The 17,423-nt window shown below is 38.7% G+C and overlaps 1 protein-coding gene and 1 pseudogene across 1 annotated transcript; one reads left to right on the top strand and one right to left on the bottom strand.

Annotated features, from left to right (window-relative positions):
• Nucleotides 1-1,702: 1,702 nt before the first annotated feature.
• On the bottom strand, nt 1,703-5,355 carry LOC146470782 (uncharacterized; annotated as a pseudogene).
• A 297-nt stretch (nt 5,356-5,652) lies between these two features.
• On the top strand, nt 5,653-7,351 carry LOC146470781 (uncharacterized). The gene is made up of 3 exons (XM_085121629.1): nt 5,653-5,758; nt 6,346-6,571; nt 7,033-7,351. Exons 1-3 carry the CDS (start codon nt 5,653-5,655, stop codon nt 7,259-7,261), a joined length of 561 nt encoding a protein of 186 aa, XP_084977755.1. The 3' UTR covers nt 7,262-7,351.
• Nucleotides 7,352-17,423: the final 10,072 nt, after the last annotated feature.

Raw genomic sequence — 17,423 nt, 5'->3', positions numbered from 1 at the left:
TATTTACACTATATACAAAAAGGGAAAAAGTGAGCATGTACAGCACTTGTGTCTGCATGGCATGTTAAGCTTTGTGATGGATTATTTGTAGGCCTTTCCTCAAATATCCAGATATTTTCTGGGATATTTAGAACTTTCCGAGATATTTAGAAAATTAAGGGATATTTAGAGATATTTACTTTTTTTTGGCTGAACCCTGTGTTTTCCTTTCTATTTTCTTTAAACAATACTTGACGTAACCTCAGTCACTATATGCCATAAACAATCCAGTTGATTGGTTTTAATTAATTACACAGGAAACTTTTCAAGATTCCCAGTTGGGAATTGAATAGGAAATTTTCCCATTATTGGGGAAAACCTGGGACAAGAAATTCCTTTTTTGGGGATTATTTTGGGAAGTAGTTGTCTCCCAGTGTCCTATAAATGGGTTTTTATTGGGAAATACAGTGCTTTCTCTTGTATCCCAATTTTGGGAAAATACATGTTATTCCTAAAATTGGGAATAAAAAAGGGAACCTTTCCCCCTGTTATTCCCAGACTTGAGAATAAAATGGGAACATTTCCCAACCTATTCCCAGAATTGAGAATAAATTGGAAACATTTCCCAAGTTATTTCCAGACTTGAGAATAAAATGGGAAAATTTCCCCAACCTATTCCCAGACTTAAGAATAGAAAGGGAACATTTCCCCGAGTTATTATCAAACTTGAGAATAAAATGGGAAAATATCCCCAGTTATTCCCAGCTTTGAGAATAAATTGGGAACAGTTCCCCAAGTTTTTCCCAGACTTGAGAACAAAATAGGAATATTTGCCCATGTTATTCCCAGTCTTGAGAATAAAATGGGAAAATGTCCCCACGTTATTCCCAGACTTGAGAATAAATTGGGAACAATTCCCCAAGTTATTCCCAGATTTAAGCACAAAATAGGAATATTTTCCCAAGCTATTCCCAGACTTGAGAATAGAAAGGGAACATTTCCCCAAGTTATTCTCAAACTTGAGAATAAAATGGGAAAATATCCCCAAGTTACTGAAAGTTGGTGAATAAAAGGGAACATTTTCTCAAGTTATTCCCAATATGTTGTGAAGTTATTCCCAGAATTGATAAGAGATTGGGAATACTTTCCCAACAAGTTATTGCCAATAAATTATTGTGAAAAAGGGAAAATTTCATCAGGTTATCCCCTGACATGGGAATTAAATGGGAAAATTGCTCCAAGTAATGATATGATACCCAAAACTATCAATAAAAACGAAACATTTGCCCAAGTTCTCCCCAAAATTGTGAATAAAAAGGAAAAATTCCCCCCAAAATTGAGAATAACTTGTGGACAATATATATATAGCCCATGTTACTCCAAAAATTGCAATGGATTTATAACCCCAAATTAATGATTCCCAGCCTTTGCCTCAAAACACTCACTGGTGTATTCCAGTTTTGCATGGCAAGTCTACAAAATATCACCTAGTTGACATCTTCACATGTATCCTTCACAACATGTCACTTGCTTGTAAAAGTTAATGATTTTTAAGTTTCAAATAACCTTATTAACTGCACAGTTTGTTCATTACAGTGTACATGTACTCATTCATTTTACTTCAGGGTAATTCAGTACCAGCAGTTTCCTGAGGATACCTTTACAAAACAGTTTGTTTTGCAACAGTTTTACAGTAATAGGACGGTACCCTCAATACATTACTTCAAGAATCCCGTGTCCACATGCCAGGGCCACTCCATTGACCATCAGGAAGTCCAATTACAGACCTCCAAGACACTGTGTTTCTTGCACCTCTACCACGAGATTCACGCACAAAAACATTTTGACATCGATGACTCTCAATGAAAAAATAGACATCAACTGTCTTGTTTAGATAATCTACATCTTGTACATGACCATACCAGACATTGGTGGGACCTTCACCCTGAATAAGCAACATATCACCCTTTTCTGCATACACAGGCACAATAGGCACACATAGAAAATGATTCCATGGACGCATATAGTCCACAACAGTCATCAAATCATTGCCACAGTCATATAACAGAACTTTTCTCAAGATGTTCTCTGCCAGAAAAAAAGTGACATCTATTACTGGATTTTTTTCAGCTTTGGCGAAATTAGTCCAGTAGTTGCAAGAAATTTGCCCAACTGCATCTCGGTGGAAGGAGTACAAGTAGCCCATTCCTAGTATTCTACATAAGTCACTCCCACAGTTAACTGATAGCATTGTTTCAATCTTAACCACACTCTCCTGACCATTGTTTGCGATTAAAATGTAATCACCACTACAACACATGGTACCATCATATCCCACATCATTCAAAAGACATCTTTTTGAAAACAAAGCTGAGGATGTCACCAGGTCAACTGGAACAGACAATGCACTTGCTATTTTCAACTGACAACCTCTTTGTAGGGGTCCAATGTTTGTTGCCGAGCCAATCAGGTTACCCTGTCTTGGTGCTGAGTGTTGACGGGCAATATTCTTCCCGGTTTCAACTGAGTTTACAACACCCTGGGAAAGAAAAATATATATATAAATGCCTTCTAGCAAAAACAAATAAGATTTTCATGCCCCTGCATTTAATTGTAGAAATCAATATAATCAGTAAAGATAGGATTTCACCTGTCCTTATAAAAAAAAAACCAACAACAACAGTTATTTTGGAGCAAAAAGAGAAGTTCCCTATCTGCAATAACTTCAGCATTAAATAGAATTTAGAACTATTACTGTATCCTTCAATCACTTGAACTCTGCTCAACCTCTGCCTTTAATCATAGCTTACCTTTCAGAGAAACTGAACGTCAAGGATTTCAAAGGTCAATTTTTGTTTAACCTAATCGTAAATTGTCTTGTTAAGGGTGTTATAGTAAACCTGGCATAGGCAACCAAATTCCATTTAATTCCCTACTCCAGGGTTAAAATAAATTAGATGTAATACATTCAATGGAATTACTGAAAATCTCACCTGTTTAACATCATGCTTCCCAAGCTCAGTGGCCACTTCCGTACCTTCAAGTGATTTCAGAAACTCTCTCCGTGCCTCTGAACTTGCAAAGGTTCGTTCAATTCCTTTGCAGTTGTGTGACTTTTTAACATAGTGTTTGACAGCCCTTTCAAACACTGCACACCAATAATTGTCCCAAGCGGAAAAATTAATAATGTCTTCGTGAATATGCAACAAATTATGCAAAGAAATGGTGCACATATGCAGTCCTTGCACTTCTTCAACGAGTATGTTGGGTCTCTGTGCTCTCTTGAAATGAACACTTATCATTTCATCAGTCCAGCCCAGCCTGCCACTGTAAAAGTGCAATTCTGTCAGTCGCGACACCAGGGTTTGAATTTGAAACTCTTTATCATTCTGAAATGTGTCCTCAAATATAGAATTTTTCATGGGAAAAGAAAATTTCTGAAGCCCTTCTGCTTTTCAATGACCAATGCCTTTGCATTCCTTGCTAACTGGTCTTGGAAGTCTTCCATCCTTTAACTCTTTGCTCCAAGGAAAATCTTTTATCTGCTTGTCAAGGTATTCTGTGTCCACCAATTCAAGTTCCAGTAGTCTGGTCAGTTGGTTTTTAACATTTAGAGGAATAGTGTGATAAACATCATAAACCATGTCCCTTGTGACATTAAATTTATATAAAGGATACAAAACCTTGTGAAGTTTTGATGACAATGCTTTTCTCACACTTGTTCTTGTCTCATTTTCAATGTCATATAGGTTTTCCAACTCCTGTTCAATTTGCCGTTTTTCCCACGGGTAGCGACAATGATACCTGTTGTTCCCATAATAGTAGTGGTTGTTAGATGAATTTTGCAGTTGTTGTCCATGTAGTTTCTCTCTTCTACATCCCCATTTTCCTTGATTGAGAGACTTGCCGACTTCACACTGCCCTGGGTGGTCTCCTGTCCAACATAAAAGCAATAACCGGATAACTTCAGTTTCAGAAGAATGGAATTCATCACTTGTAAACTGTAGAGGGTAAGGAATTTTGTAACCCAAAATAAATCCATTACAAAGATCATCCATTAGGTGGTTTGAGAAAAGGATCTAAATACTCTGGTAAATCCTTAGGGAGGTCAGAACAAGGGACAAAGCCGACAACATAGACTTCGTCAACATGACACTGATCAGCCTTTTTCATGTTAGCGATGGAAACTTCGATGGAACCACATCCTCTGAAACTTGTTCCAAATGGTTGCCACCCATCCCAGTGGCCTATGAGGGCCAAGTTCAATGAAGAACCTCTTGCCATTTTCATAGAATGGTGGAAAGTTTCAAAGCATCCAGGGCATGTCACAATCTTCAAATTATCAATTCCTTCAGGGGAGGCAGTGAAATGATCCACAGAAATGATGGCACTACAGTGAACACAGACAGTTAAAAGTGGCCAAACCTTGCTAGGGTCCCAAAACCATTGAAGATCTATCCACCGTTGACCATCCCAAAACTCTTGCTTCAGTGGCCAACTTTCCTCTCTACCAAGCCGGTGTTCTCTTTGGTTCCAATGAGAAAGCATTTTTTTGCACATTGGTTCAGTTTTGAACCAGTTTTTAATCTTACTTTCCAATCCCAAATAGTAATATTTGAGATAGCCTTTATTTCCACAGTGAGTACAACAAGCATCCTTGTTATCCATGATGCTGAAATTTCCACTGTAAACAAATTTGGTATGTGTTTTACCATTTCTTGTAATTATCTTCTCGGTACGACAGAAACATATGAAAAGTTCCTTAGCGTCTTCAAAACCTTCTTCCTTCAATAAAAGTTGAACATCATTCCAATTTTTTGGCCACATTGTATTCAAAACATCAAGGTCAACATTGCCATCAATTAAAGTGTACAACATTGTTTTTCCATAGCTCAGAATGTCATCAAAGGTTTTAACAGATGATCCACTTTCATCCATAATTTTCAGAGCGTCAAGAACTGCTGTTAGTATAACTTCTTTGAGAGGGTTGCGAGGTTCCGTACCTGGACCTTCTGTAGGTTCACCAGCGTCAAGTTCTGGACAGATGGGATTATCACTGTTTTCGTCTGATCTCTCGCTAAGACTGTCATCAACTTCAGCTGTTCCTGGAGTTGAAGGACTTGCTGGTGAGCTAGGGCTTGAAATTGATTCATGACCACTATCAATGTCTGCCAAGCTGCCCGAAGTGCTGTCACTTGCAATCACAGTGGCAAGCAGGCAGTTTTCTTTCCAGTGCCGTAACTCGGTAGTTCTATCGGTCGCACTTCCCTGACACCGAAAACAAGGGCAGTGAACATGCCTGTATGTTCTTGCACTGCAATCACAAGCGGATATGTCTTCCCTCGACCAAGCTTTTACGCTTGAAGAGTCCGCCATTTTGTGCTGCAGATACGGCTACTAAGTATTCGACCCATTCTCACGCCAATCAGTTAACCAATCAGAGAAGCCAGTATATTTTTATCATGACGCAATCACTGATAGCTACCAATAGCGCATTCTGTTTTATGAAATTGCACCAAAAAGGCGGGAAACAACCGGAGCTGAAGAATAAAATTAGAAAGCAAGCATCATTTATTCTTTTTTGGTCGTGGCTGTCTAAAGTAGTCCAGACGGTTAGCTTTTGAGCTGTTGTTTATATATTGACGGCAAATTCAATTTTAAAAGTTGTTGAGGATGTCAGGTTCAGAGTCTTCGGAAGTACAGGAGTTACAGGAGAAAGACGTTATCGTCGACCGTGTTAGAAAGCTTTTCGGTGATGATGTCGCCCAGAAGTTTCAAGGTAAGCTTATAAAGAAAACTCTTGGTGTGAATGGAGCTTCAGTTTTGCAGAACGCCAAATGTCTCTGAAGTTTAGTGATTAGGGTCAGGAAACTGAGTGAATCAAGTTCCAGTTAGGGTCATGAGACAGGTCAGACTGAATTGGAACAGTTTGCTAACCTTCATCACTAAATTTAATTCAAGAGTGATTTGGCTTTCGGCGGCCATGCATTCCGCGTTCTTCAATTCAATATACCCCCTGCCAGACCTAGTTTGAATCCCATTTAATTCAATGATCATTTTGTTTCGGACAAGCATGCCAACCTGTCTTTTTTGCATAATTTTATCATGGATGTCACTCGCTTTGCGCTGTAAGATTTCAAAAAATATATTGAAAAATAGTCATATTAAGAAAGCTGGTTTGATCATGTTTATTGTTATATTTGCAGTCAAATATACAAGAAGAAAAATCCCACTCCTAATCTGAATGACAAAATTATTTTCCATGCCCTGCTTTATCCCCCCACCCCACTGGCTTCACATTGAGACATGCAGTATTTGAATATGAGTTATGGTTGCAAGGTTTTCCTTCTTTCGTTTCATGCCTAGATGAGGAAATAACACACTTCTCAGCAATTGCGGATCTCCTTAAAAGAGAAGCGGATGCAAACATTTTCAGAAACCTTGGACTTAAATATGGATCAGCTGTGCAATTCAAGACAGAGTTCTCAAACACAGGTCCACTTCGTGAACTCAATTCCAGTCCACGACTTAAACCAACAATGGGTGAACTGTCTGGTTTTAACCCAGAAATGAAAAGACTGTATCTGTCAAAGTATGTTGATCTTTTATCAATACTCTGTGGTAGCTAACACTTAACATTACATAGAATTACCATTTCTTATTGAATGTAATTTGTCGCAAATAGACCAAACTTGACTAATATGATAGAACTGGTCTGTACCGGTTATAGGCTAGGGTTTATTTGCATTTGCAGTGTAATCATTTTTGGACGCGTAGAGCAGAGACCAATATTGAAAAAAAAAAGGAAATTTTAGATGCGAAACAGAAATAATAAGTATTAATTGATTTCAGGACTACTCTTGTCAAATACAATGTGGTACATGTATAAAACAGGAAACCCTATTCTGGCTTATAAGAACTAATAACATTCTTCTTAGATACTGAGATTTTTAATTGGAGGAGCAGAGGTCAATAAGATAGTCAAATACTAAAAAACTGAGCTTTCTGTGGTTAATATGTGATCAGTAACTTTAAAAAACTTTTGTCACACAGACGTAAAAAAGTTGGTTTGCTAGCAACTCAAAAATGGAGAGCAGGAAACTTTCCAAAGTTTAACACTACCGAAATGAAGACTCAGTTGAAGACGTTTGCATCAGATATTGAAGCAGAATGCTCAATTCCAGAAATTGGATTCACTTCTGATGCAATATGTCAACATATACGAGACTACTTCAACGAACAACGCCGTTACAAGAAGCGTAATGGACAGCAGGTGTGGTAATCTTTTTTTTTTTAATTTATATATGAATCTTTTGAAGAAAAAGAGTGAAATTTAGAATTCACCACAATTTTCTCAGGCAAAGATCCAGAAAATTACCTGCCCAAAAAAAACTGCATTCGGAGGCAAACCTTACATGCACATCAATCATCTGCTGTTAATTGGTCCTTTTTAGCACTTTCTTTGCTTTTTGCAAAACTGACTGCATACATTTACATGTCATTTGAGAAATGTTTGAGTTGCCCTACCTTGTTGCTGTCCATACATTTTGTATCGTGGCAGTTGGGAGGTGTATATTTGCATCTGGAGAGTTAACTGATCATCATCTCTGATTGGAATTTAAAGGATGGACAAGTTTCTGACGCTGAAAGTTTTAAGTCTGGGAGTTCAAAGTCTGAAGCTGAAAGTGCAAAGCCTCTAGATGAATGTTCAAAGGTTTTATATTTTTCCATTTTCTTTCATTTTTATTTACTCCATTTAAAGTGCCCCTGGGACGAAAATTTCATTTTCCATCTTTTTGCATTTTCATGTAGAATATGACCTTCTTACTCATGTTACCAAATTTCAATCCTTTTGCGATTGGAAGTACTTTTTTTTTAGCTTTTTATTCCAGATTTCATGGTCGCCATTACTTGGCCTTGTTCCGGAAGTTAAGGCTCAAATTACAGGAAGTGGCGTCATTGGCTCAACACGAAAAATTCCACATTAGGTCTACTTCCCAAGCAATACCTCAGAGATATGTATATCCCTTTCCATCAAAAAAGAGCCACTTTGGATAAAACACCACCAGCACAGGTTAGTGTTTCTCAACATTTGTTTTAACCCTCATTAAGATTTAAGTCACATGTTGCACTAAAAACACACCCATAGCAGAGTTGTTGTTCAGTGAGAAAATTGAACCTGCAGTGTACAACTGAGTCCAGTTCACCTGTAACATCAAGGTCCCATAGAGCATACATTTACTCAGCTGTAACGGCTGTTAAAAAAGGTGGCAGACTCTACTAAGAACTCTGATCACCCTTCTTCTGTATCACTTGTTTAAAAGTGGCTTAGCCAAAACAGTTACCATGATCACTAAAACCATATATTGATGTAACTGTTTGACAGTAACTGTTGTTAACATGATTTAGTACACCAACAACTTGCTTTCATTTGTCTTGTTTAGGATAATGCTGCCCAAAATTAATCAGACAGTGGAGAATCATTATCAACTCTCTCTCCTTATGACAGTGATTCCAGTGAATCCCCGAGGACCCCCACTGGAGCCAGTAGTCCATCAGAAATTAAAGCTCCTTCCACATTTACCTCGTCACAAGTAGTGATTAAAGCAGTTTTTGGAAAACTCTTGACAAGGGAGAAATCTGTTGACATTTTAAAATCAAAGTTTGATGTCAAACAGAGTAACTTGACAAATCTGACCCCTAGCCAAGTGATGTCAGTTTTGGTTAAGAAACTTGTTAGCCACAACTATGTGACTCTTAAGAGCCATTGTCAGTAACTTTCAAGAATCCGGCGATAGAAGCGAAAATTCGAATTTCTTTTTATTTGCCCCAAAAGACCCTTTTGGTGAACTATTTTCAAAAATAATATTCAAAAGTTCCAGCGAATTTTTATTTTGGCAAAAATTGCGAAAGTTCAAAATCGGCCTAAACGTGCCCGATGGCCCGATTGAAATTATGCAAATTAGTACATTTTCAAAACTCTCGTTCAAGACAAGGAAACGTTTTCTCGATCGGATGTTTTCACAATCATTTTTACATCCCTCGTGCCTGCTTCCAAACTATATTTTATCTCGGCCTGAACATTATTTTATTTGAAGTAGCCCATGTAAAGAATACAATGTTTGCCATTCCTTAGATAGAGTGATTTTTGCCATATTTCAGATGACCATATCATCAAGGGTATACAACTATGCTGCTAATAAAAGAACTTTTTTGAACGGGCAATTTTTCTTATTTATCATGTTAAAATATTTAGTTTGGCCCGTGAAAAGTGAGCGCGCTAGGTCGAGATGTGTGGAATGCACTTTGACACAATTCGCCATTTCAGTACTTCATGTTGCTCCTGTTACTTTGCGCGCATCAGTACAGTTCACGGAAGCTTTTAGATAAAAGCCAAGGTCTCTGGTTTCATCTCATGCTTTTATACACGTAAATAACTAGCTTTAAACTTGAGTGCTCCCCATATTAGCATTAAGTTATCAAATGATCCTTTTTAGGTGAAATTTTCGAGTTTATATTGAGACGGTTCAAGCGAGATCAAAGAGCCTTCCCGGGGAAATGACTTGAAATCAGTGAAATTAATGCCCTGCCTCTCATATTATGCTACGTCCAAACAACCGTTATTTTTTGAGCTAGAAAGTGTAAATGCTCCCTTTTTACGTGACCTAAAACAGAATTTGCTTAAAATATTGTGAATGAAGTTCACCGCAAGAAAAAACTGAAAACTGATCGCGCACCGACGTAAATGTAAACATCAGCCTTTTCTTGACTTGCCGCATGGATGAAACGCTTCCGTTGTTTTACCTTTGTTACATTTATCACCAGAAAGTAGAAACAAAAAATCTCCTCTATACCCATCTGTATAAATACACTTACCAATCAAGCTTAGTTTTTCTGTGTGTTTGTCGAAAATACTAAAGACATAGTGCAACATTGTTACTGACTACTTGACTCATTCAATCACAACCGGATAACACAACTGAAAACTATAGATGTAAACAAATGCTCTTACTTGCCTGCAATCGTTACTGACATTATATTTGGCGACATCACATCTCCGAGGCAAGGCTGAAAATGATCTAAAATTCCGCGTAATTTTAGAGATTCAAAGTTTTGTACGAGGCGAATAACTTTCATTGCGTGACAAGTAAAATGTGATACGCAAGCGCACGAAAAGCACAGGAATAAACTATGTCAATAGGGGGCTTCACACTAGAGCTTGTAAGTATAATCTAAGTGCACTTGAAACCTACTTTGAGTGTGAAGGGGTAAAACCTACCAACTTGAACTTTACTTAGTGACCATGGAAACTTTCGCAGTTCAAAGAAGCCGAAGTACGCCGCCAAGTATGGCCAACACCACACTTGAGAACGTACTTGACCAATAGGGAAAGGGAAACCAATTGAAAGCCACGTGCTGCGGTGCCAGGACAGATAAACATTTTGCCGTGAACTAAAATTAATTAAAGAAAAAAAAATCAAAATGGATGGTTGGAGATACGCCTCGCAGTTTGAGGACTCCATGGAAGTCTTTTTTGTAAGTAAACATAAAAAGAAGGAAAGCCGATTTAAACTAACGATCTTATTTGAATTTCATCTTTACGGACAGCCTGAACCATCGATTTTCAGTTCAGAAGATGTCGCCTGTTCTTTTGTTTTGTCGCCAAGTACTCGTAAACAATGAAGTACCTATGCATTTCCTGTAATGTTGAAACTCTCTGAGTTAAAATTAAAGACAAAATAAAGAGTAAACAACACAAAACGTTTTTCCGTTGTAAAGGCTTCATGATTTTCCGGCGAGCAGTCGCATTTCTGATTTTACCGCGAACGATGATTGACAGCTTGTGCTTCAAGTGTATACTTTGTCACCAGGTGTGAAGCCAAGTTTTCTAAAGTGCGACTTGAGATTTTCAAGTGCACTTGAATCAAGTGCTTACTTGAAACTAACTTAGCTTGTAGTGTGAAGCCAACAAATATTTGCGCTTGTGGTGACAATGCGAAAATAATTTTTGAAATTTACAACAAGAAGAAATTGAGGCAAGTCAAGGTCTGCAAGGTATATTTGATTGCCGGACTGAAAAGAAAATCATCTATTCACCTCAAACAAAAAGCTAATCTATTTAGGAGAGTGAAAATTGTCTTTCTGCATGTCACCTGAAAGTCCGGATCAATCTGAAAAGATGCGCAAGATTTGAAATGTGTTATGCTTAATAGATGCAAAAAGGACGTTCGATCGTACTTAAAGGCACAAACGATCGGGCCCTATGAAGAAATTCAGGACAAAATAGTGTTGTTGCTAGAAAGGGCAGGTAAAGTTTTTTCATTTGAGTGAAACTGAGAGCATGAAAGAATATTTTATTTCCTTTTCTGATTTTCCTCTATTTTTTTAAACAGAAATTTACTGCTTTGCATTACTTGACTTTAGTCCAGGAATCATGATTTGCGATTGAAACTTTCCATTTGTCTTTTTATGCTCTCACTACCGAGAGAGGTACGGCCTTCGTTGGAGGAGTGGACAAGTTACAAATCTTTAATGACGAAGGGAGACCGTGGAATGAACAGCAAAGCATCGTTGTTTATTGCCAATACTGTGCGTTAACTTCAACCAATACCATATAAAGACCACTATAATGTGAATAATCACTAGACTCTGGAGCACGCTATAACAATGACAACGTCAGACGTAGCCTCACACGCAGACGTTCTTAGGGGTTCGTCACGCGTTGGACAGGAACGCATGACGAACCCCTACAGATGTCTGTGTGGGAGGCTACGTCACACTTGACCAGTGATGCCCGTACAAGATTGAAAACACTGTCCCTTAGGCCGAACACGAAAATCTGACAATATCAGTCGTGCCTCTTTTCCTGTGACACCAGTACGCCCGCCAGAAAATAAGATCTAAAAATTTCAACCTCTTTCAGGTGCTGACGCGTCCTCAGTTTAAGTTCAATTGCCTTTCATAAATTTGACCATTAAGGTACGTAGAGCTTTATTTCTCTGAAAGTAGATTCCATTACTTTCGAGCGAGCATTACAGGTAAGTGCGGATTGCCTACTAGACACGAAAGAGGAGTTTCCTCGCGCCAGAAACCTTTCTCTCTCGACTACCTCTGAGAGGGAAGGGACCTGCATGCTATACTTAGTAGCGTGTGTGTTAACGATCATCACCAAATGCATTATTTTGCTCTATGCTTCTGATCAACTTGAGTTTTGACTGCCTTGTTCCACCCCCACCCCATCTCCCTTCCCGCCTATATCCCACCAAGCAATAGCAAAAACGCAACAAAAGAAAATAAAAAGAAAAACGACAAAGGTAAAATCTCAGTCGCGGTGGTTTTGTTCAGCATCTTGATCCTTCTTATTTTGGAATTTTATTCTGACTTCATCTTTTTTCATTTCATATGCAAATGTTGGGACTTGTCCTACTGGTGTAACGTCTATAATATTTGTCACGCAACCTCAGCCGAGTGACAACTGGCTTAGACTAGTTGACAACGATTGAGGAAGGGGAGGAGAAACGTTTTAGCTTACCTAACAAACAATCTGACGCCTTCACATGTGATCTACTACAAATATCTGGACTGCAGACAAGTAAGAGCATTTAAATTCCTCAAAGTCGGACTATAAATTAAGATTTTACTCTTGTCTTAAAATTCGATCAGCCATTCCGTCATTCCAGTTAACATTTTATTACCATCAGTGATTCATCTCAAACAGACATTGAAGCTAGGTTTGGCTGCAATTGTATTTTAACAATTTAACCTGAAAAGAATTCCATTCATGGTGAACGTCCTTATTACTTTGATTAAGCGTAACACATTGCAATTTTGAGCTTGATCAGCATCTCTTGAGCTTTGATCCATGGCGAAAGACAAACTTCAGTCTCCTAAATTTTATATTCGCTTTTCGTTTGAGGATAGTATTGAAATATCGCATTGATGTTTCGAAAGTTAATTAAGTTTGTAATGTTATTGATGAGAATCCGGCACAGACAACACAGGGTGGATCTCGGGGGAGGAAAACTACATGATTACCGTTTCAGTCCATCAAATATACCTTGTAGACTTTGACTTGCCTCAATTTCCTCTTGTTATAAATTTCAAAACTTATTTTCACACTGTCATCACAAAGCGCAAATATTGACGCGCTTGCGTATCACATTTCACTTGTCACGCAATGAAAGTTATTCGCCTCGTACAAAACTTTGAATCTCTAATATGCGGAAATTGAGACCATTTCGGAGATGTGATATCGCCAAATATAATGTGAGTAACGATTGCAGACAAGTAAGAGCATTTCTTTATATCTATAGTTTTCAGTCGTGTAATCCGGTTGTGATTGAATGAGTCAAGTAGTCAGTAACAATGTTGCACTGTACTATTTCTTCAGTATTTTCTGTTACGATTGTTATGACAATCAGATATTAGGTTCTTATTACAGATTAGTCTTATCAGACTCGAAGATCTACACATAAGCTTTAGCCTCTGTAAAACAAATGACTTCTACTGGATGTGACTAATAAAGAAGCTTCAAAGAGAAACATGGTGTCACAAGCAGGATTTTAGAGCTACAGCCGTTCTAAAAACAGAGCCCAAGAGATTCGCCACTACGTCTGGAATGAGCGACAACGAAGGAGAAACGCAAAGGACTCAGACGACCAGCAGCAGCAACAGCACATCGACAGCAAGCATGGCTTACCCAAGAAGCGCCATTCCCGTTCCACACCCTATGGATATGAAAGGGGATTTAGCATTAAAGTGGTCAATATTTCGAGAGCAATACGAAGACTACGAAATAGCAACGAAACTTGACAAGGAGACGCAACCAGTACGAGTCGCTACACTGAAATCGGTCATGGGGAAAGCGACACTCCAAATTTTCAAGCATTTGGGCATCCCTTCCGAAGCAAGAGAAAATACGACACAAATACTGGATGCACTAGAAGCACATTTCGCCCCATCAAGAAATGTTATATATGAGCGTTACGTATTTCACAGCACCAACCAAGGAGAAACAGAGACGATCGATCAATATGTGACCAAGCTCCGTGAACTCGCATCAACTTGTAATTTTGGCACACTTACCGAAGAGATGATAAGGGATCGCATCGTGTTAGGCACCAATAACGCTGGATTACAAGGCCGATTGCTGAGAGAATCTAAACTAACCCTGAAGAGCGCCGTCGACATGTGCAGGAGCAGCGAAGCATCTCAGAAGCAACAGCAGAAGCTGCGAAATAGCAAACAGAACACGAGCGAAGAAGTACATTTCTCAAAGCGCGACAATGAGAGGAAATCTCGTGTTTCACCGCCAAAGAAGTATGACAAATATAACACGCAAAATCGACGTCCAGCGCAGTGACTCTGCAAATACTGCAGAGGAAAACATGCAAGAGACAAAAATAAATGTCCAGCCTATGGCGAGACCTGTTCGAAATGCAAGAAAATGAATCACTACGCAAGAGTGTGCAAACAGATCTCGAAACCGCGTGGGAATCGCAATGTAAACAAGATAAGCGACAGCGACAACGAAGAAGAATACAACGAAGAGAATTACAGCGAAGAAGACTCGGACGAATACACCTTTAGGCTCACACACACGGTCAGAGCAGTTAAAGACAAAGGTACCCAATGGTTCCTCACATTAAAGATGAAAGCAAACGATCACAGCCGTGACGTAAAGTGCCAGATTGATACGGTATGTTCCAACTTTAACTCACGATCAGTATATAATTGTTTCAAAGTTTTAGCAGAGATGAAACTAAACAAGCTATGCCGACTGCCGTCTGCGTTGAGAAAATTTAGTGCCCTATTTGAACGTGCAATCGCTCTGGTTCATCAATGATGTTTACATTTATCTGTAGAAAGCATGTTAGATTTCTAACTTCATCCTTCTTATGAAAATTCTGCAAATTACAAAAAACAAAACAGTATCTCTTGTTGTAAGGTAAGTTTTGCGTGACAGGAACCCACTTTTATACTCAAAAGGAAGCCATTTCAAAGTAATAATATTGTGGGAGTGAGCCATGCTTATATGGCAATTTTTTCCTCCGCCTTTGGTTGATAATTGATAACAAAAAAATAGTAATAATTCAAATTTATATAGCGCCCAAATGCAAACACCCTTAGCTGTTTTCAAACATGATCTAAAACAAAACTAACAATAACAACAATAGTACTACGCCTTTATTTACATTTGCTTCCGGAGCCAGTGGGAAGCTTCTCGTTGTATTTCTCTGCAATTTGTCTCCAAGTTCATTCGAGAGTCACTCCATTCTCGCCCATGAAAGCCTGAATTTTTCTATGACTTTACGGTCAGCTACGTCCATCAGAATGGCTTGTCTTTGATAAGACCGATGTCTTATAACTAAACAAAAAAGTCCGTCTCTGGCCGCTTTAGTGTTTGAAATCTGCGATTTATGGGAGGTCGCGACCTCCTGTAAATTACCTGGCAAGTTACCAGGAAAATGGTTTATAACAGGAGCTTCGAGAAACACCAGTAAAATTATTGAGGACTTAAAGGGCCATTTTTTAAGCTCCTGGTGAGAGAAGAGATTTTTTTGAGGGAATCGTTTTCATTTTAGGATCATTTAGTTTTTCCAAAGAAAAAATTAAGCCAGCAATTTAGAAGAGTTTGTTGTAATGGCATTTTTTTTGAAACACATCCATTGTTACGCATGCCTAATACCCTTCCCCAAAATGGCGGCGGAAAATTCAAATAGGTTTAAATTCAAAACGTATACCAGGGCTAGAAAGAGCACCTTTACGTCACTGAACCCTGCAAAGTTTCAGGATATCAGGTGTAATATCAACTGAGAAAATGTAAGTTAAAAAATGAAACATTTACAGACGTTTGTATGACTGAAGCTATATGTGCCCCAATCGTACAAACATCTGTAAATTTGTCAAGTTTCATGTTTCTTTTCCTAGGCTGCTATAACACCTAATATGCTGAAACTTTGCAAAGTTATTAAAGAAAAGGTGCTCTTTCCAGTGCTGGTATCATTTCTTCATTCAGTTCAATTTTAACTCATTGCAAATCTGTTGCCGCCATTTTGGAGAAAAGTCTAGCCTGATTGGGCATCTCCTAAGTTAATATAAGATGATTTTAGATTTTAGTTCCAGTTTTACGGAGTCCTCGCCTGGGTTTAGAGACATTTAAAAATCACACCAATTTTGAGGGTTGAATTTCACCTAAATATTCTGATATTTTCAAAGTTTGAGAAAATGGTATGTCAAAGCATGGTTGCAATTTTAAATTATCAAATATCGCAGACCTATGCCTTAAGTCTTACCCTTTGGTCTTTTGACACAGATTTTTGTCTACGAAAGTTTGTGTAACATCAGTCTCTTTAATGAACGACAATCAATCATCCTGGGTTATCATACTACTTGCATTTTGGAGATCGATGAAGAAGCTGTTCACATTGTGGGGAAAAGTGGCCATATAGAACTTAAGCTAGTTGCCAAAGGTGACCGACTGAAATTGAAAGCCTTCTGTACAGCTAGTGCTATGTCCACTGACAAAGAAGAGAAAACTTCGAAAATTAAACAGATCCTTGAGCAAGGGAAAAAGGCAGGAAACAAGATGCGCCATAAACCTCCGGCGATGCGGGAACATGCAAGAAAGTAAGTCAAAGCACTGCTTGTGGTGGTATGAAAAGTAAATCGGCAAAATCAGCAACCTTAAAATTTGAGTTTGGATGGAAACACTGGTGAGTTGGGCGCAATTTCGTTCGGCAGAAGAAGAATGTCGATGGCGAGACGCATACCTTTTAAGTACCACGGAAGCGACGCTTGATGACTGCCAAACAATTGCCCAAAACCTCTTTTTCTCGGATGGGTGTTGTGAAGCTGGTGATTTGGAGGAAATGATTACTACCATGGCTGATTTAAGTGGCAATTTAGTTGCCTTGATGAAAGGTGAAAAGCCTTATCGCTTTTCAGCTGAAAGGTACAAGCAACGTACTGGTTTATCTGTTCCCCGTTTGTACCTCTAAACTCAACTTGCTTGTGAGGACGAGTCATTGGATGCAGACTCCTTACCACCAGCGTTCGATGAAGGGACAAAATCAAGCCCGTTTCCTGTTTCTGAGAATAATGGGTTCATTGGAACTACAGCAGAGCGGCAGGAATTTTTTGTGATCTTGAGGACGAGCTGAGAACATCCCTTGAAGCTGATAGAGCAAAAGAAAAAAGAAAAGAGGAAAGAAGGTTGGCATTTGAGTCAGAGTGTTTAGTTGATCAAGAATTCAAAGAGGATCGACTGGAACGACTTTTGTTTGTTACGGGACCTACGCTGCCCCTCGGAACCAAACTGGCTAGAGTTGGACAGGACTGGTAGCGAGGCCGAGCATGCTGGACGTATTCCAGCATTGCTCCGCTTAAAATTGTTTTACAAGGCCCCAAATATGGTCGCATTTCCTTTGAAATCAATGAGTAAT

Source organism: Pavona decussata, unplaced genomic scaffold (genome assembly GCF_977016875.1).
Source record: "Pavona decussata unplaced genomic scaffold, jaPavDecu1.1 SCAFFOLD_111, whole genome shotgun sequence".
In the NCBI taxonomy this organism is placed as follows: domain Eukaryota; kingdom Metazoa; phylum Cnidaria; class Anthozoa; order Scleractinia; family Agariciidae; genus Pavona; species Pavona decussata.
This window is presented reverse-complemented; position numbering and strand designations above follow the sequence as displayed.

Coding starts and splice junctions, on each gene's coding strand:
- LOC146470781 (XM_085121629.1), top strand. CDS start 5,653: ATGTCAGGTTCAGAGTCTTCGGAAGTACAGGAGTTACAGGAGAAAGAC. Junction 5,759..6,345: donor TGTCGCCCAGAAGTTTCAAG/GTAAGCTTATAA, acceptor TTTCATGCCTAG/ATGAGGAAATAACACACTTC. Junction 6,572..7,032: donor AAAAGACTGTATCTGTCAAA/GTATGTTGATCT, acceptor TTTGTCACACAG/ACGTAAAAAAGTTGGTTTGC.